The 19,597-nt window shown below is 39.7% G+C and overlaps 1 protein-coding gene across 24 annotated transcripts in view; it reads left to right on the forward strand.

Moving 5' to 3' along the window:
• The window catches only part of CLASP1 (cytoplasmic linker associated protein 1), a 160,981-nt gene that overhangs the window by 72,046 nt on the left and 69,338 nt on the right, over positions 1–19,597 (forward strand). For 13 of the 24 annotated variants that reach the window (XM_035331631.1, XM_035331628.1, XM_035331630.1 and 10 more), the window contains 11 exons: positions 559–704; positions 1,363–1,498; positions 2,245–2,315; positions 3,272–3,331; positions 4,009–4,086; positions 5,845–6,012; positions 6,794–6,843; positions 8,113–8,283; positions 9,877–9,900; positions 16,986–17,093; positions 18,585–18,611. In XM_035331631.1, coding sequence (XP_035187522.1) covers positions 559–704; positions 1,363–1,498; positions 2,245–2,315; positions 3,272–3,331; positions 4,009–4,086; positions 5,845–6,012; positions 6,794–6,843; positions 8,113–8,283; positions 9,877–9,900; positions 16,986–17,093; positions 18,585–18,611 — 1,039 coding nt within the window. The remainder of the gene's footprint in view (positions 1–558; positions 705–1,362; positions 1,499–2,244; positions 2,316–3,271; positions 3,332–4,008; positions 4,087–5,844; positions 6,013–6,793; positions 6,844–8,112; positions 8,284–9,876; positions 9,901–16,985; positions 17,094–18,584; positions 18,612–19,597) is intronic. The other 11 variants (XM_035331634.1, XM_035331647.1, XM_035331649.1 and 8 more) reach the window with 5 other exon arrangements.

A 19,597-nucleotide genomic window follows, 5' to 3' on the forward strand; every position in this document is an offset into this window, starting at 1 on the left:
AGCAGTGAGCTTAAATTGAGGCAATGTACATATGCATCAGTATTCATGAGGACCTATGGAGTTATCTGAAAGAATGTCTCTGTGATGAAATTTGTGGTCCCAGTATTAATAGCAAATATGCTATGTGGTTGAGGTCAGGGTTGCACTTCCAGTAGAGGTAGATAATTAATGAAGTCAATTGACATGTTCTAGATATGTCAGTGAAACTCGGATCTGAGTATGAACCAAGTCTTTCAAGTTATTTAGGGGGAATAGAGGAGAACTTTTGGTCTAAAAAGTAACGTTTGGGTCGTTAATGATAAGTAGGAGTGGCTGTATGCAGCACTTCGGGATTCCTGTAACAGTTAGCTAGCAAGCTTATTGTATTGTGCATTCGTAGTATGTTAGCTTGTGAGTTAAAATCTGAAATAAAAATTGCTTGGACTGTTTTAAGAAGTGGTGTTCCTCAACACGTGTAGTTATACAGGGACCCTGGGAACCAAGTATTAGCCCTGAATGTAACTGTCCTTGTGTATGTTGCTCATTAATAATCACTGCTTTGTTTTATGGTGCTAACAGCTGAAAAAGATCCGCTCCTTACTCTTGGCTGGAGCTGCAGAATATGATAACTTCTTCCAACACTTGCGACTCTTGGATGGAGCATTTAAATTATCTGCTAAAGACCTGCGGTCTCAGGTAGTGCGAGAGGCTTGTATCACCTTGGGGTAAGTTTACTTTCTAAACACACTTAAAATGTGTTGTAGAAACAGGTACAAATGCTGATTAAAACACATTCAGAATGTGACTGGTGCTGTTATTGCCACATACTAATAGGCAGGACATTTTGTTACGGCCATTTAAAACCATGTAGGCTACTAACTGAAGGTGTGCAAGCCTGCATTCTTGAGTTTTAAATGACGTTAGTCAAGATATGCTAAATGAATGAGCAAACTTTGTGTTCATGTTCTGAGAAAAGAATCATTGAACAAGAAAAGGGGTGCTGCAGCATTCCTAGCAGACTGAGGGGGTGGGATTCATGCATATGAAGGCAAAAATGATGACTTCAGAAAAACTGCAGTACAAGCTAACAATATCAGAGAAATACCTGTACTCAGCATTGTACCTCTTGTTTGTTAACAAACAGGCTGCACAGGTTACTTTATTTCATGACAAACTTACTGTTTCTCAAAGTCCAGGTGAACATAGAACAAAAGTTTGAAATGAAAGTCAAGGAACTATTTCTGAAAGTGTTCTCTGGAGTTGGAGAGGAGGTGCCAGTTCTGAAGAGCGAGATGTCAAAGATGCTAATGTCAGATGTTCTGTACAATCTGACACTCTTAATCCTCAGCACACTTACCAGCATGACCTCATTCTGTTTTTCAGACATTTGTCATCAGTTCTGGGAAACAAGTTTGACCATGGGGCAGAAGCCATTATGCCAACAATTTTTAATCTAATTCCAAATAGTGCCAAAGTCATGGCCACTTCTGGTGTTGTAGCAGTTAGATTAATCATTCGAGTAAGTATAAGTCAAAACAGAACAAAATATTATCAATTTCAAATGCTGTGATGTTTCTGAGAAAATATGAATGTCACTTCAAGGAAAATTAGATCAAATGCCAAATCTGCTTTTCTGATTATGCTAAACTTATCTGCCTTAGATGTCATGAAGCCTTGTATAGATAAATGATGATAGATCAGTCCTTACGAAATAGTAGGAAAAAGTAGTAGAAATGGTAGGAGAAATGCTTTTTTTGCAGAGTAAGATGTTTATATCCCTCAGAGATGAACAAACTTTTTTTTTCTTTAAATTGGTATTAAACCTGACTTGCAGTACAGACTTATGCTCTTAATTGTGCTATAAAACTCCTCTTGGGCAGCACCTGCTGCCGAAAACCATTAGGTTGCAGAGATGACTGTGCCTAATGATGCAGTGAGTAAGCTGTAGATAGCTTGACGCCTCTTAAGTTGTAACCGCTGACAGTTTAGATCCTCCTCAAGTGACTTCAGCTCTTTGACACATTGGAGCTTGTCATTATAGAAGAAAATAAAAATTGTTAAAGATATTTTTAGAGATAAGATATATTTTTAATAATAAAAATCTGTCCATATTTGTTAGTGCTCCTTTATTTAGCAGTTCTATTTTTAGGAAATGAACAAAAATATTTATGTACAGGTCTCAGGTGGCTAGAGGAAATGGCTTTTCATTCCATGGAACTGCAATGTAAAGCTTTCTTCCTGTTTTTGTTCTTGCTTTTGTTATAGCATACACACATCCCTCGACTAATACCTATCATAACCAGTAATTGTACCTCCAAGTCTGTCGCCGTTAGAAGGTGAGCATTTAGTTTGAGCTTCTTCTATTGTTTAACAGTAAATAGGTTCACATGTACTTTTTGATAACATTCATGTATCTGTTTTTATTTATGGAAAGGGCTGTTATAGACATTTTTGCAGAGAATGTGCCTCATTCTGTCCCCATGAGTTGGAATCAAAATCAAAGTCAGCTGTTCAGTATAAGACACAGCACTACAGATAAGAAAATATGCTTTTCCTAAAAAAAAAATGCTCTTTAAATTAATCTTTGTGCTTACTTATAATGTCACTCCTTTTTTTTTTTTTTACAGATGTGTTTCTCTTCCCCACTACTTAGCTTTCTAGTTACATGTTGTATTTGAGCCAGTCAGCAGAAGTAATGTTGAGTGATAATTGTCATGTAGAAGTTGAGCTGTATGTGCTAATGATCCTCTCTGCGTTTAAAATCTAAGCGTGCTCCAGTCCAGCTGCCTCACTGGGATATTCTTGCCTGTGCCATACAGATTGATTTTCTTCTAGTTAAATGAAAAGAAGGTCTTTGTAGCTGATTAATTCTGTAACAAACCTTGAAAAAAGTCATGGCACACAAACGGCTTCGTTTCTTGAAATGAAGGGAGATTGAAACTGCAGAGAAGCTAAACATGAAGTTTCCATATGAAGTTTGAACTAATGGGTACTGAGTAGAATTAACCTGGATCTTCTACATCTGTGTCCTGTATAATGAAGAAGAAGGATTTTTTTTTTTTTCTTTATGTAAAACCCTCTCATCAGAACTCTCTGTAGAGAGGTGACTTCAGTTATGTTGTTTATTGATGGCATTTATAGAGGTGTTGCTATTTTTATTGGGATCTTTACTGAAATCTAATGTCCTAAGCAGTGTCATAGCAAACGATTGCTGCTGTGCAGAGGCAGGTATGGTGAATTCAGGGTGCTTCTTAACTTAAAAGAACTCAGCATTTCTCCTTTTTCTTCTCAGGCGCTGTTTTGAATTTTTAGACCTGCTGCTGCAGGAGTGGCAAACTCACTCCCTAGAAAGGTAAGCTCTGAAAACAAGTAGGTGGGTTAATTCTCACCTACTAATGTCTGGGGAGCTTAGGCCCGTAGAAAGGACAGCCTTGGAGTTGAGATTGTCATGTAGCAGAGATTTTGGTGGTAAGAGAAGTACCGATGTGTACACGCATGCTGTTCACCCCTGTAGTTCTGGCAGGCAGAGGTCAGTGAATCTCTTTATGCCAGCCCTGGAACACCTGCCTGAATGAATCTATGAATTTAATAGATTTGCACCCTCAAGTGAGATGATGAGGTAAAGGCTGCGACACATCCAGCAGGAGCACCTCAGGCTTTTACAGTAGTTCACGCTAAAGAACAGTGGAAGGAATTGTTGGGGATACAGTTGGGAACAGTCAAGTTTCCTTAGTCCCTGGACTGCCCAAGACTAAGGGTTAAGAGAGTGTTTTTACAACCAAGTAATTTAATCTAACCAACTGAAGACTGACCTATGAAGAATGCTGCTTGCCTTTTCCCACCCAGCAATGTGAGTGAAATAAAACTGGGTTAGAGTAAATAAATCAAGGCTCCAAAGGTTCTTGCATGGAAAAAGGAGGATGTGATGAACTGTGTTTGTTGAGACCAAGGCAAAATCAGATTATTCATTTGTTTGTAAGTGTAGCACATCTTTCTGTATTGCTGGATAATACTTCCTTCTTATTTCAGACACATATCAGTGTTAGCTGAAACTATAAAGAAGGGAATTCATGATGCAGACTCTGAAGCCAGGATAGAGGCAAGAAAGTAAGTAGAAGCTATTGGTGTCTTTTCTTCCCCTTCTATACCCTTATATTGTGAGTTTAAGGTGTTGCATGTTGGAAATTTAAGTCCAGACAAGCAATGTTCTACTGGCAGGTGAGACTAACACTCCATTAAAGCTGACGGAGTGTGTTCTTAGCAGGAGATGTCACATGAAGTGATCACAGAGGGCTCAGTTATATATTTATTTCCTGGTTTCTAATGGTGCTTATTTTGCTTTGTTCTCTAGTTGTTTATTGTCTTTTTACCTGTCTGAGCAGGTAAAATATGTGCCTGAGCTCAACATACAAGATTTTAGTGTCGACAACTAGTAGCTTTGTCATTTGACGTTTGAGACGCTTGGGTTTAACTGAGATTTCTTGTACTTAACACAACAATGCTAGTATGTGTTTTCTTTTTGGCCAGTGTGCAAGACTGGGTTATCTGCTACTCTCAAAACAAAAGTCCCTGTGCTAGTACATTGCTAAATGGTATTGTAAATTAAGGAAATATTTTGACATGGAAATATGATCTTTGTGCATATCTATAGGAAACTTCCATGTTTGCGTTTTTCTTTTGTTGAAGATGTCTTGCATTTCCAATAATGTGTTTGCACTTAAAGCACTATGCGGCTATACTGCCATCACGTTTTTGTGAACAGAAGATGACAGGAACATTTTTCAGAAAGAGGGTGCTGTTAAATCACTAAATAAATTCATTTAATCTAAATGCTGTGTTATAAGCAGAGCTACTTCATGGTAGGATCCTTTACATCCTTTTGAAAGGGAAAATGTGCATCACTGAAAAACACAGTATGCACTGAGACTTCACAGCAGGTAACTCGTTAAGGTGAATAGAGAGCAAGGAGAACGGCATGAGACTTTGAAGAACAAGCTTAATTCTCTTTTCACATGGTTCTTGATGAGGTGTTGCTGATTGTGAGACAAATTTGTTTCCTTCTAGTGATGTGAGAATGCATGTGACTTCTCTGAGGACTGACTGGCACATGCAAACAATTCTTGATTCATTTCAGCTAACAGTCTTGCTCTTAAACTGCCCATTAGTTGCCTTCTGAAAAGCACTGAGAGCCTTCATCTCCTTTGTGATGAGAGTGAATGGTGTTTTAGCATCAGCCAGGAGATTTGTTCCAGAGAGGAATTCCTTCCCTCATCTTGCAATGCTCTTTTACTTTCAGCATGGCATGGAAGTCTGTAGGAGCATCTCATTCTTTTTCTTCCCGAAAGGCAATCAGCAGCTCCAGCTCACTACAGATCTGTTTCTGCAGCATGTATAAGAGCTGCTTGTTAAACTTAAGAAACACCTGCTGGTGCTTTTCCTGAATCAGTCCTATGCATGTGTGTTCTGCTTTTAGCTTGGTTTTCAAGTAGCTTTGAGGACCTAGTCTCAAACTAGCATCAGTCTAGTTATGGGTCTAGACTGGGTCTATCTCCTATGTACATTGGACAGGCAGAGATACAAAAATTTCTATTAAAGCTTTTTTGACTGCTTGTGTTTTCACAAAGTCACAAATGGTGTGCCTCTTTTAATTCCTGTTTGCTTTATCTTCTCTGGGGTTGTTCCTCCAGCCCATCATGCTACTCAGCGACATGTCTGAAGTGCATCACGGAGGCAGTAGATGATTGAAATGAATAAGCTAATGAGCCTGCTAATGCCATTAGTGGAAATGGCTCTGACTGTACCTGTGCTCCGCTGACCATTAAAATATGGCAAGGAAATATTACTAGCGCTGTGCCTTGTTTCCAGGTGTTACTGGGGTTTCCACAGTCACTTCAGCCGAGAGGCAGAGCATTTGTACCACACTCTGGAGTCCTCCTACCAGAAGGCCCTGCAGTCGCATTTGAAGAACTCTGACAGCATTGTGTCCTTGCCGCAATCGGATCGCTCCTCCTCCAGCTCCCAGGAGAGTCTCAAGTAAGTCTTTCAGCATCACTACCTCTCTTGGTCTAAAGAGCTACAGAGATAATGATGGCTTCCTCAAATTCAGAGGAGCTGCTTTGGGTACTCTGAGCTATGCTTGTCTCATCTGGTCTTCGTTTGGCCACAACACTTGGTTATGTCAATTTTTTTTTTTTTGGTTAACATTATATTAAAATGCAGGAAAACTCCATTACTGGCTTAAAAAATAATTATCTTGACACCATAAATAACTTTTGGGTGCTTTTTGTGCTCAGAAGACACTGCTAGCCATTCCTTCCAGATGGGCTGAAAACAATGCTTGGATTGAAATTTGTTCAGCGTTCATCTTAGGGGTGTGAGATGGCCTCTTACTGTATAAGAGGAAAAAATGCCTAAACTAACTTTGAGTTGTAATTGCAAAATCAGTATGCAACTTTCCTGAAACGTTCATATTTCTAGCTTCTCTTGAAGAGATAATCAATTAAGCTGCAAATGTCTGCAGCCGAAGTGTTAGACACACATGAAAAATACCCATAACATATTAACATAACTCTTTATATCCACAAAAAGTGTTCTTAAAGATGTCTTCTTGCTCAAGTAGTATATATAATTTTTCCTAGTGCATAAAGTATTTCATGGTGGTGCTGTATTTATTTTTACACAATAAGCTTTGTCAGTCTATTCCTGAATGTAAATAACTTCCTATTAATTATGTATTGAGGGAACAGAGTAGTACTATTGCTGCTGATTTTGAAATACCAGTTTTGTTTTAATAAATGTTTTTATTTACTTCTAGCCGTCCACTCTCTGCCAAAAGAAGTCCTACTGGAAGTACTACATCTAGAGGTGAGAGTAATAGCTGAAAATACGGTGAGCTGTTGCTAAGGAAATGCGACGAAGTAGAATGAGAATTTTTGATACTGCATTGTGCAAAGGACAGCTTTGCTGTTTACTGCTCCTTAAAAATGGCACCTGATGTAATTTTTTTAATTGGTTCTGGGTTGTACACCCCTTTTTGTACAACAACCTCTGATGTAATAGTGCCTTTGAAAGCTGGTAAACCTGTTATTGTCTGCACCTGAAGGGAAGGCTAAAAAGCCTTCAAAGTTGTAGTCAACATATGTTTAGCTGTGATATTAGCTGGGATTAAGTTCTGCTGATGCTAGTACATAGAGCTGCATAGCCTACTGGTGCATTCAGCTTTTCTCTCATTTATTTTCTGTGGTTTCAGCACTTACTGGAGGCATAGTCTGCACAAAGTCCTACAGTGCTAAATTATATCTTTTTGCTAGTCTGTTTTTAACACTAGATGGAATATTCAGGTGCAGCCAAGAGTGGCTGACGTTACTTCATAGAAGACTTACGTGCAATGACAAGGGAATATATAAGAATGAATGCTTGCTTATTTAATAGGCATCTTTATTCTCTTGATTCATATACCCAAGCCTATATACCTGACAAGTACAGGCAGCTGTACTATCCTAAGTAAATGCATATAATAATCTAAATAGTAAATTTTAATATAGAACATCACAGACAAAGCTTTGTTAGTAGATGGTAAGTCACCTTCTAGCCCTATCAGTATACTCTGCTGATGATACCTTTATGGTTACCTTTTAGTATGCCTACTTTATTGTGCCTGCAAATGCGTGTCTGCTTGCAGCTGAATATACAAGTATTATGCTTAAGAGGGTAAACATTAAGAAGTGATGGAAACAGTGGTCCTCATGAGAAGATGAGGTGTTGGGAAGGTAGGTAGGAAAACTTGCAGGAAAGTGTAGAACCTAGGTTAAAGCAACTCACAAGCAGGTGATGGGTACTGCAGCTGAGTTTTTCTGTATTGCTGGCCTGGCAACCAGCAGTGATCTCAGCATTTAGGTTAGTGTCTAATAAAGTTCTTGGAGCTGGCATCAGGTCAGCATTGAAATATCTTTGCAGGCAATGTGGGAAAGCCCGTGTTGTCTTGATAAAGCATTCTTAGTTGAAATATTCCAGTGCAACGTAGAGTGTTAAAAATAGTACGTTAAACTGCTTGACACACAGAGCTTCTTCTTTGAAGAACACAGCTCAAAAAATTAATCTTCCTTGTTCTGGGTCTCCCACTCCCATCTGCAGCATCTACAGTAAGTACAAAATCTGTGTCAACACCAGGATCTCTGCAGCGGTCCCGCAGTGACGTTGATGTGAATGCAGCAGCTAGTGCCAAGTCGAAAGTGACATCTTCTGGAGCATCTACCCCCTTCAGTTCTGCTGCAGCCTTGCCCCCAGGCTCATATGCATCACTAGGTAAATCTATACGTTCTACTGTTGCAGTTAGCTTTCTTTACTACCAGGCAATGCCTAGGTAATTTGATTGGAATGTTAAAACTCTGGAACTGGAAGGACATATCTCTGATATGGCTAACAGCATCAGCATGCCGTCTATGGTCTTTAGGGATTAAGCAAAAAAATTTGCAAAGGAACTGACTTGCAGCAACATCTTATTTTTTCAATTGCTTTGCTAGTCGCTGTTTCTTCTTTCTGGGGAAAAGCAGATGGCTGTTGAGGAAATTTCTTACCGCTCCATTACTTTTGACGTCTCTCAGTCTCTTTCTCTTTTCTCTTCCTTCCTTCACTGAAACTGGTTTTCCATGCATTATTTTATGCTTTGAATAGTACATCTTAGCTGGGCTTCATTACTTTGTTTTACTAAAGAGAAAGAGATGTAGAAGCAGAGAGAGAAGCAGGCCTTCCCATTTCACCATGCGCTTAGGATATAGGTATCTGTTCTTCTGCTGCCTCTCTGGATTACTGCCGTTATTTTCTCAGAGCATTGTATATCGCTGTCAGATACCTTCCCAGTGTTCCTTACAACAAAGTTTGCATTTTCTCTCCTGGAGATGACGCTGTCAACTTGCTGAAGGAGGAAATGCAAGGCAGTGACTGACACAGTATAATTTCTCATTCTGCTGGTTTCATGCTAATCTAATTCCAGAGTTTTCATTGATTTACCTTTACAAGAGGGAGAAAAATCAGATGCCTGGTAGATATCAAAATCAATGGTCTTGATTTGAGCTGTGCTGATATCTTCACTGAGTCAGCTGAAAAGTAGTGTTCAGCGTTTGGTCTTCAGTCAGATTGTGCCTGGTGAATTACATAGGGGTGCTTTCTATAGATTCCATTTGTAAATATGTTGTTTTTATATCTGAAGTCTTTTACCATGTCTTAAATGTATTGCTTGTATTTGATGCACAAGTTCATGCTTTATTGTTTTACATTGCATGTTGGTATTTGGTTCAAGATTTAGATGCATTGCAGTGAACTCTTAATACAGATGATGGAGTTGATCGCTTAATGGTGTGCATTCAAAACTTAAATAAGCAGCCATTTTTAGTTGTGCTGTGTCCTTGCTTCAGTGGCAAAAGTGATTTTGTACCATCTTATGTTGTGAGGAAGAAAGGAAAGGGGGAAAGAAAATACTAAAGATGGCTTTGTCCTTGAACCCCATGACTGTGTACAGTGTTAGTCTTGCTCTTAATATACTGAAGGAGAAAAAGCAGGAAATGCACTGCATTTCGTTAAGTAATGCATGGCTGCTCCTAAAGGAGTCCGTTTCCTTTTGAGCTAGCAGGGAAATTTGTCACCTGTGTGTCTCCTTGAGAGAAATAGTGAGGCAAATGAAGAAAATGGGGTCTGGCAAAGGTTAGTTATGTTGTGGAAGGAAAAACTTGCAGCCTTGTTCTTCAGATGCATCAGGCTTTGATTTGCTACTCAAATTTTTTCATTTCTTTGATTGTTAATTCTTCTGCAAACTGCTGTAGCTAATTTATAGTGCCCACCTCTGATGTTACTAATTCATCCCTATTAACCCTTTCCTTATTTTTTTTAATTTGCCTAAAGATGGTACTACCACTAAAACTGAGGGTAAGCAGTCTCTCTGTGTAACTGAGGTGTGTCTGCAGTCGTACCACCCTACCTGTTCTCAAAGTGTTACCTGATTCTCATCCATGTTCACTGGTGACGTGCATGAAGTGTTGCATGGTTGTCCTGCTCATTTTGATGCCATGGGGTAATCTTCACTTTCTCTTCAGGCTCCTCCCTACTAATGGCACTATTTTTTTTTTATGATTTTTGATTTATGATTTCTGACTGATTTATGATCACAAAGTTGTATGTGGGTCTCCCTACAGCAGTATTTTTTGTTGAAGGTGACCTGTGCACAGATTAAAAAACAGGGCTTCTCTTGTCTTGCTCCACGATGTGTAAAGGTTTGCTGTGTTTTTCCATCCAAAGCTCAGGTCTCAACTGCCAAATGCTTTCAGGAAGAGCCTGGGCAGCAAGAGAATTGAATGAGATGATCACATGGCAGAAAAATGAGGACAGTAAACAATGATCTCTAGGGAAGGAATATTTAGTCAACCTCTTTAAACCTGAGCTCACTCTTTTTTTTTTATTGTTAACTGTCTGTGATGGCTTACAACTAAGACAGTTGGAGGAAAGTCTTTTTTTGAGAACACTGAGCCTGCTAGTTTGGGAGCCAGTCTGGTTATCTGGCTTTTTGTCAAAGCCTGTTCTTTATTTCTTACTTCTCAAGCAAAAAAAAGATCACTGGAAAATCACTTTTTTTGAGGTAGACAGGGACTGAAAACAAGGCGGCCTTCTATACATAATGAAGACAACTCCCCCCAAACAAACCCATTTTTTTCCTGTCGCAAGTCTCTTTTCAAGGGATCTATTACTGTTTTGTGGGACTGTGTTTGTATCCTTGATGGCTGCTTGTATTTGGATGTGGTGTTCTGAGAAGTGCCACTGTGCTGTTGTGACGTGTTTTTGTTTTTTCCTTCCTATTACTGATGCATTGATTCATTATTTGGAGGGAAAGGTGTCTGCCATCTTCAGAACTGGTACTTAATCTTAGTGTTTAAAGATGAACTGGCTCAGAATCATGCACAAGTGTTTATGGTTTGTGATCTCTCAGTGGTAAGGAATGTGGAGTTGGTCTTAACACCTGTATTTCTAAATCATCATCAAATTAGATGAAAGTTCCAAGTTGTTTCGATCCTTAGCTTATTTTATTCACTGCTAACCCTTCTTTTTCACTTCTTTCCTTCCCCACAGTTTTCAAAACTTTCTGGTTTTGTCCTAACATAGAAATGTAGAACGTTTAATATTATCTTCTGAAATAGCCCGCACAACTTACAAATCCTCTTGTAGACTAACAATGTCTGTGGAAGCCTGTTCCAGTAGCTGTCCTCTGGCATACCTTTATTTTTAGTTCATTAGTTCATTTAGTTCATTAAATGTTCTATTGTTGTCACACAAAGGGGATTTTTTTAGTAACTTTCTTTCAATTCATCTACATTGGAAGCAGATTGGATTTGGTAAAAATCTGTAATAGAAACCAGCAAGTCACCTGTTGGGGGAAAGCTGCAAGATGAACTTTCACAAATTGTTTTCCACTCCCTCCTAAATACCAGATCTCATTTCTTCTTTTGCTGTAGGATTCTCATGTGGTGGGGAGGAGTGGAGGATTATAATAACAGGGCACGTAGCAGCCACAGAGCACTTGAAGGATGAGTTTAATCTTTGTTTGAAACTCTTCATCATCTTTGTTTCTGTCTGTTGAGACAGTTGAGGGAAGAGCAGCCCTTTGTTCAAGATTCAGTGCCTCCTTCAGATGAGGGTTGAGAATGCTCTTCTGCCAACTCTGATCTTGCAGAGTTTGTAGGTAACTGTAGGGAAGGCACAGTTTTTATATTCTTGACATAAACATAAAAATCAATGAAGCAGGGGATGGCAGGGCAGGAGAGAAGTATCACTGAGCTCTGGAAATAGCTGTGTGTGCAAGAGGTGGTCTTTGAACAGAAAGCAAAAATTCCGTGTGCAGGATGGAGTCATCCCTGTGTTTTTGCAGGTCACTATTAGCTACTTAAAGAATAAATCCTTGTTGGTGTGTGAGTGATTCAGCTTGACATTTAATCTGCAGTCTGTTTCCCATCATGGCTTTCCCTAGCAGCAGTGTAAAAGTTCGGCACCTTCTCCTCAGCTGGAGCCAGCATTGTGCTAACTTGGCAGTTCCCATCTACTTTGCTCTCGCTTCTCCTCAGTGCTTTGTTTTTGAGCCAGGCATCTCAAAAGAGGAGCAAGATAGAAGTGGGTTATGCCAGTGGCAAGCTAAGAGTGGGTACTGGTTTTTGGTTTTAAGCAGTGTCAACCCAATTGTCGAATGCTGCTGAAATGCACTTCTTGTAGGAAGGTAGCGTGAATCTGTGTACAGCTTTGGTCTGTGGAGGTCTTCTGCCTCTGTGCTGCGAGGCTGTGTCTTCGTGCAGTGCGCGGTTATGTCTGGATTGCCCAGACCCTTCGTTGTATGAGTGTCTCAGGAACTTAATTAAGAGTTCTGTAGGCAGAAAATCTGTAAGATCTAGATCAAAACCTTTTTAGTTTTGATCTGGGTATTACAGCTATTGCCATGCAAGTAAGTAGCTGCTGTGCATCCATGTTTGTTATACCCGATTAAAAGGAAAGCTCAAACGTTTCTGCTTGTTTTATCATGGAACAATTTTTCAAGGAACAGTTAAATATGTGCGTAATGCTGACTTTCAGTACATGTTAATGGTTCAGAGCATTTCTGTTATCTGTGCAACTTTTTTCAAAGTGAGCATAAAAATGCCTTTCAGATGAGCCTTTCCCAAAAAGAAAGAAGCATAAATGCTGGTCTGTCCCCAGACTGTTAAGTTTTAAACAAATCAGCAATTTCCAGAAGCAGTGGCACAATACTTAGTATTTTTTATTATTCACCAGAAAGGAAATAAAATCTTTCTGATTTATCATAGTTTTCAGATAACTTAGGCTTAAAGAGCTTATCTGTGCGATTGAACGTCTAAAGCCTTGGCAAAGGCTCCAGGAATAACACAGTTTTAAGAAGTCACCAATCCTGTTTTCTTCTATGCTTTAAAGCCCTTTGTCATCAAGGACAAGGCTTGGCTCAAAGGTTTGACTGAACAACTTAGCTTAAACTGAAATGCTAGGGCAGTGTGTTTCTTCTCTTGGTCTTTGGAAGTGCTGGCTTGGTTGCCTGTGCTTATTGGTGTAGAGCAGCGTGGTGCCACTGTTGTTCCTTCAACTCTGCTTTGGCAGACTTTATTTTTTTATTTTATTTTTAAAAAGAGGCAGCATATACTGATGGTTTATGGTAAGGGTAGAGTGCATCTCAGGAAACTGTAGTGCAAAGTCTGGTTTTGTACAAGTGATGTTGGATTTGTGCTAAATACAAATGCAATCCATACCATCGCAAAAGGGGTTGTTCACAGATCTTACATATAATTCATATTTTTAATTGTGTGTATTTGCATATGTGTCACCAGCAATTGACATGTGCAGCTGGTGGGCCCTAGAGACTCAGGATTTTCTTTCTCTTTTTCCAAGTAGGGAAAAAACCTTGTGCTGAGAACTTGTATGCATTAAGTGGTCCATGGAGATACCATTACCACCCCAGTGCTTCTACATGTAACTTCTGTGGTTGTAGGCATCGTTATCCACAGCATGGAACTGATTAAACTCAGTAAACTCAGTCATGGAGCTGTTATATACCATTTCTAGAGTATTTGAAAGCTATTTTCTTCACAGTGTAGTATACAGGTTGGATCTCACAAAGCCTGTGTCTGTTCTGAGAGCTGGGGTAGAGGTGCTGTGCTATCTACCTGGAGGAGCTTAGAACAGCACTGCCAAAAGAAGCCTCCCATAATGCAAAAAATAAAAATAAAAAATAATCCCAGTTTATTTGCTTGTTCCTTTGTTGTTGCTGTCTTCTTTTTAAAAAGAAGACTTTCCTAACTTTAATCATGTTAGACATCTCAAAGTTAATTCTGGTCCATTGATTGCTGTAAAAATGACAATAATTTTAAAAGGAAAAAAAAAAAGCTCTACAAAACAAACTAAACAAAACACAAACGATTTCTTAAAACTAAGCATTTATATGGGGTCTTTCAAAATGCTTTTTGTACCAGCAAAGTGTCGCATGTCAAATTTAGATTAAAGGCTTTTTAAAATGGCAATACTTTAATGCTTTTGGAAACTAGTTAGGGCAGTCTTTATCTGTTCCTCTGCTGTGCTGCTGCTCTCAGGATGAAAGAATCTTTTTAAGAGGAGCAGAAAAATTATAGTTAGGAAATAGCAAATTTTTCCATCTGTAGTTTAAGCTAGATGTGGAAACAAACCCCACTGAAAGCAAAGCAGGGTATGGGAGGGGAGGTGTTTGTTTGCATTTAACAACAACAAAAGGCCCATGTAGCCTCTTTGCTATATTACTTCCAGTCTTGCTTCAAATTATTTTTTCTGCTTGTGGTAGTATGACAGGAATAAGGATGCACAGATATTCCTGTGTGCGAATAACTTCTGGATATGAATGCAGACTCTTGTTTGCAGATGAAATGCTTAAGGGAACGTAATAAAGATGTTTGTATTGTGTAGATGAACTACTATATATGCACGTTATACGTGGAATAATATATATTAAAAACCGTGAGATTTTCAAGCCAGGTAGCTATTGATTCGTCTTACGTTACTATAAAGCAAGTCTGTTTTGGATGTCATAAGACTAACTTAAGGGTGGTGCATGCACATGCGAGCCTAAGTTAACGTATGAAACGTCCCAGGTCCCTCGCTGTGTTTCTGTCTCATGCAGATTTGCCTAAAGCAATTTTGAGTTCCATTTGGTCTTGTTTTACAGCTAATGCTGTATTTGGATAGGGGAAAAAAATAGAAACTTATTTAAAAACGAGTATCTTTGAATTAATCATTTTGAACCACTTGCATGCTGCAAGTAAGGTTAAGCAGCTGTATTAAAAACAGTTGGAAACTAACAATTCAGAACGTATATTAGCAATTCGTGTCTCAAGGAATACGTGAGTGATACCAGGTGACATTCTTTCCTTATAACTGTGTGAAGAGTTCGAACCTGAATTTGAGATTTTTTTTCCTTGTCTTTTGCTTTACACCATAGACTCCAAAAATTGAATTACTCCCAGGGTGACCGTGCATTGTGTTGTCACAGTCTTTGTACCATTACAGCACTTGTGTGTGAAGCCACGGTGCTGCTACGTGTTGCTGTGAATGTTGGAATAAATTTAGGCCTCCGTTTAGCTTTCTGCTTTTTCCCCATGTGTGCCTTTGAGGCCTGTGGTGGGATTTGGGGTGTGTGCCTCATGGCAAGGCACACTGTGACTGCTCCTCTGCATGTCGCTGCCCACGTGTGAAATTTGGGAAGGACGGGAATGGGCCAGGAAAGGGCTGTATATTGGGCTGACCATGTGTAAGGGGCAGCTCGTGTCCTGGAGCAGAGGAGAGCTGCCGCCTTGCGCTGTTGGTAGCAGTGCCTTAGCAGCCAGTCTCATCATCCCTGGACCCACCTAGACGTGCTCAGAACTTGACTGAGCCAGTGGTTAAATAGTGATTTGTTGACGTCTTCCCAGCTTTGTGCTAATCATTTCTTCTGTTGTGTCTACAAACAGTGGTGTGAATGTAGATACCTGTGTCTTGGCTCACTGCACCTTAGCTCGCTGTAACATAGCTCTGTAAGCCTGCTGATATTTTTTCAAACTAGATGCTGGTGGTGCAGCATGAAGTACTTCAGGCCCTTTTCCTGCAAAGAAGTCGAGGCTTCCTTCTCAAAGCTAAACATTTCCTTGTCACCTTGTGTCTGTCAGAAACTTGCAGACCATGTTAGGAATATTTTGAGAGCTCAAACCAAGGAACAGAGCTCTCAACCTGTTCAGCCTGGGCTGCTTGCCATTGTCTCGTTCTGCATGTGTACCTTACGTGCTTTTGGGTGGGAAGTAACATCTCCCTGATTTTGTTTCTCTGTTTGCTTATGGTGGAGACAAAGGGTGGGAGATACATATCTGTAACTGGTGGATGCAATTGTCAAGACTGTTTTCTTACCTGCTGTGTTTTTTTTTTTTTTTTTTTTTGTTTTGTTTTGTTTTGTTTTTGTTTATTATTTTGCCTGAAACTTGAAATCATCCTCTGAATGCAGGGTAGCACTGGCATTAGTCCTGAGAAACGGCTTCAGATTTGGCTGAGAACCGAGTTGTTGAAAAGTGCTGGTGGAGGCTTTCTTTGTGTTACTCTTAATTATCATTTCTTTCCCATTAGCTAGAGACAGATAATTGAACCTTAGCACTGGAAAGAACATTCTGTAGGAAAGAGCCCTGCCCCAGGAAGGGGGTGAACTGATGACCTTGTAAGCTGGGCGAGCTCAAATTTCTGTAGCTTTTTCATAAGGAAAGGACAGAAAAAGGACCAAGAACACTTTGAGACTTTATATCCATTCTCTGCTTAAAGAAAGGGCAGGCACATGGAATCTTTTTTTCCACGATGTTGATTGTGTTAAATGAGACTCACCGTTACAAGTTACACTGATCTAGGTATAAATATGAGAGATTTGTAAACAGCGGCGAAAATTGAGCCTGAAATAAAAGTGTAGTGAGGCTGTGTTGGCAGATTCTCGGTGGTACATGCTGGCGTGCCCATGGAGAGCAGGCTGTAAAGTGCTGAGCTGCTATTTGGAAATCCCAGCGATGGAATTTGTGGCTGCATCTGCTATGCCCATCTCCGAAAGGGTGATCGCCTTCTCAGAAAGTAATAATTTTAATATAGGAAGTGGCGTTTAGGCTACTGAAATTTTTGTGGTTGATCTTTTTTAAAGAAGTTACTACAGAACAGAAGCAAAGGCTTTAGAGAGGTAATATGTTCTTTTTATTAAACTGGCTGATAGCATAATAGAAAGCTAAAAAGTTTTTGGACTTGCAGACTTCTGAACTTGTGTTTTAATTTGCATCTTCAGCCAGTTTAATGAAAGTTGCCTCTCCTTTTAAAATTTATCTTCTGTACCCTGGTTAGTTTTGTGGGTAGCAACACTGCGAGCATAGAACAGATGGTGCTTTAGAAGCTGATGCTGCCTTTGGAAGAAACCTTTAAACAGTTTTGTTGTCTTTGCATTCCTCCAGGTCGGATTCGTACAAGGAGACAGAGCTCTGGCAGTGCCACAAGCGTCACCTCAACGCCTGCTGATACCCGAGGCCGCAGCCGGGCTAAAGTGGTTTCCCAGTCCCAACGTAAGAAGTGTTTTGTTTCTGGGGGAGGAGAACAATTTATTTAGAATTGTGGTAGCATCAGCTGAGAATTGGGCTCACTTCTGCTGAATAATATCTGGAGATGTAACAAAATGAATCCCCAAAATAAATCAGCCAGCTTTCAGTGTAGCTCTTGCTGATAAATAGTGCCCCAAACCTGAGTGCTTAGTTGCTGTCTTTTTTAACCTGTTGTGCAGCAGCACTGCAGGTCATTGCAACATATAAGACTAAATTACTTGTGTTGGGTTCCACTGAGATGTCCTTTGTGTCTGTAGCTGATTGCTGTCCTGGGTTCTTGCCCTGCTGAGCTTCTCCTGCTTATGTTACTGTATATCTGTATGTGTAACGTGAGCTGTCTGAAGTTAATGTGCTAGCATCAGTTTAAAATAGGGCATTGCCTACTTTGTACAGATATAGAGGAGATGTTTCTGCTCTGATTCACATGGCACATACGTGCTCTCTGGCTTCCTTGCCAAGGCATGATTTCCCACTAGGAGACATGCATGCAGTGCTGCTACATGTTTGTCATGTGTGTCTAAGGAGAATTTTGTCACTCAAACTTCAAGAGGAAATGGGGGGAGGGAGAAACCATGCAAATTTGGAGGACCTTCAAGCTTGGGGGGTAAGAGGAGGTGGGGGTTTGTTCTGAGGACTTGTCTTGCTTTGCACCCTTATTTAATAGCTCTCCTCTGTTCATGCTGTCACTGCTTTGCTCTGTCTTGCTGGAGGTATAGGGAAGCAGCTTAAAGCATTATGTTAGGCTGAGAGAGCTGAAGATATATTTAGGATGGGGCAGAATGGAAATCTTTACATTGAGGCCATGATGGAATTGGGGCTTTGGTGTTCTCATCTGAATTTATTCCTATAGTTTTGAAACCAAAACTGATCCAAAGCCAGAAATGGCTTTTTTTCTTGTGGTGTGATCAGATCAGATGAGGCAAGTCTCAGACATATTTTAAAGAATAGTTGAGACGCAAACATTATGGGCTTAATTTTTTTTATGGAATGTCTTATGAGGCTTTAGGACAGTCACATCTGAACCTGCTGTCTTGGCCTAGATTGTGGAATACTGATTCCAGCCTAGATCAACTAGATGTGATCTTTAATCTCCTAAGCCAAGCATTACATAAAGTAGTCAATGAATTCAAACATGGTTGCAGGACCAAATTTTGCATGCCCACACACTGGTAGCCCATTTCAGTTTTACAGACTGGGCTTGGAGTCTAGTTTACAGCAGAACTTGGGTCCCTGCGTTGGTTGATGTGTAGCTGAGAAGCTGACCAACCCTGGGAAATGAAGTCAGTTGCATCTGCACGTTAACTCACTGCATTCTGCAGAGGCTTGAGGAGTGACATGTTTGTGAATAAATCTGTCTGTATTGTGTATAGCATAAACCGCATGCTGAACGCTGTATTGTCTTGCTGTCTTTTAATCCACTTTTTGCCTGTCCTTTCGTCTGCCCTCATAATCAAGGATCCAGATCAGCTAATCCTGCTGGTGGTAAGAAACATTTTCCCTTTCTTGCTTTCTCACGTTATTTCCTTCAGTTTTTTTTTAACTGCTAAGCTTTTAGCTTCCCTCACTCTTTCCTGGCTATCAATTAAAAAGCATTTTCTTAAAGTTAAAAAAAAAACCAAATGTGTATGGTAAATGACCTAGCTTTCTCCTAGTAACCAAACACGGTAAGCATACGTTGTGTGTTGAAGCTGGCTCATTGCAGTGAAGTTCCTGCAGCTTAAACCCCAGGTGTTAAATTCCTTTTCCATTTACTTCAGTGCAACTCCAACAACATCAGTGAGATAGCAGCAGTGTAACTGAGGGGAGTGTTGGCTTTCAGGGTGTGAATGCTGTGATAGACACTGGCGTTTTTCACAAGTGTTCTCACTTTTTGGGGACCTAGCCCGACATACAGTATTGGAGTGCATGATTTGATCAGTTCAGAATGGCTTTGGCCAAGAAATTGAAGGAAGTAAGTTAAAATAATACATGCTTTTTTATGGTATTGTCCATCAGATTAGTAAAACTCCATACCTTTAAATTAAGACAGAACAGCCTTTAACTCTTACTAGTTGTATAAGTATCTGGGACTGAAATATGTGATATTTGTTGATGCTTTTTAGAAATAAACCAACTTGAATATTTGTTCAAAACATGACCTTGCCTGAGTATATTTTAGCAACCTTTTTCAGGTATGCTTTTTGTAGTTGTTCTAATTAAGAAATTGAATGCCAGGAATGGTAATAGCAGCAAATTTTCAGTGTCTATTTTATATAAAGAAGCAAAGAAGGGTCTTTAATCCCACACTTTCATAGTTCTTTGGTTACCTTTGAATCTTAACATTGCTTAACATGATTCTGCTGATTTAATTACCAAAATGAGATACACACACAAAAAAAATAATGATATTGTTCAACTCATTGAGTTTGACAGCGGGAGTATTTCAGAGAAATATTTACATTCCAGCTGCAGGAGACATTGTAAATAAA

This window comes from Oxyura jamaicensis, chromosome 7, assembly GCF_011077185.1.
Source record: "Oxyura jamaicensis isolate SHBP4307 breed ruddy duck chromosome 7, BPBGC_Ojam_1.0, whole genome shotgun sequence".
In the NCBI taxonomy this organism is placed as follows: Eukaryota; Metazoa; Chordata; class Aves; order Anseriformes; family Anatidae; genus Oxyura; species Oxyura jamaicensis.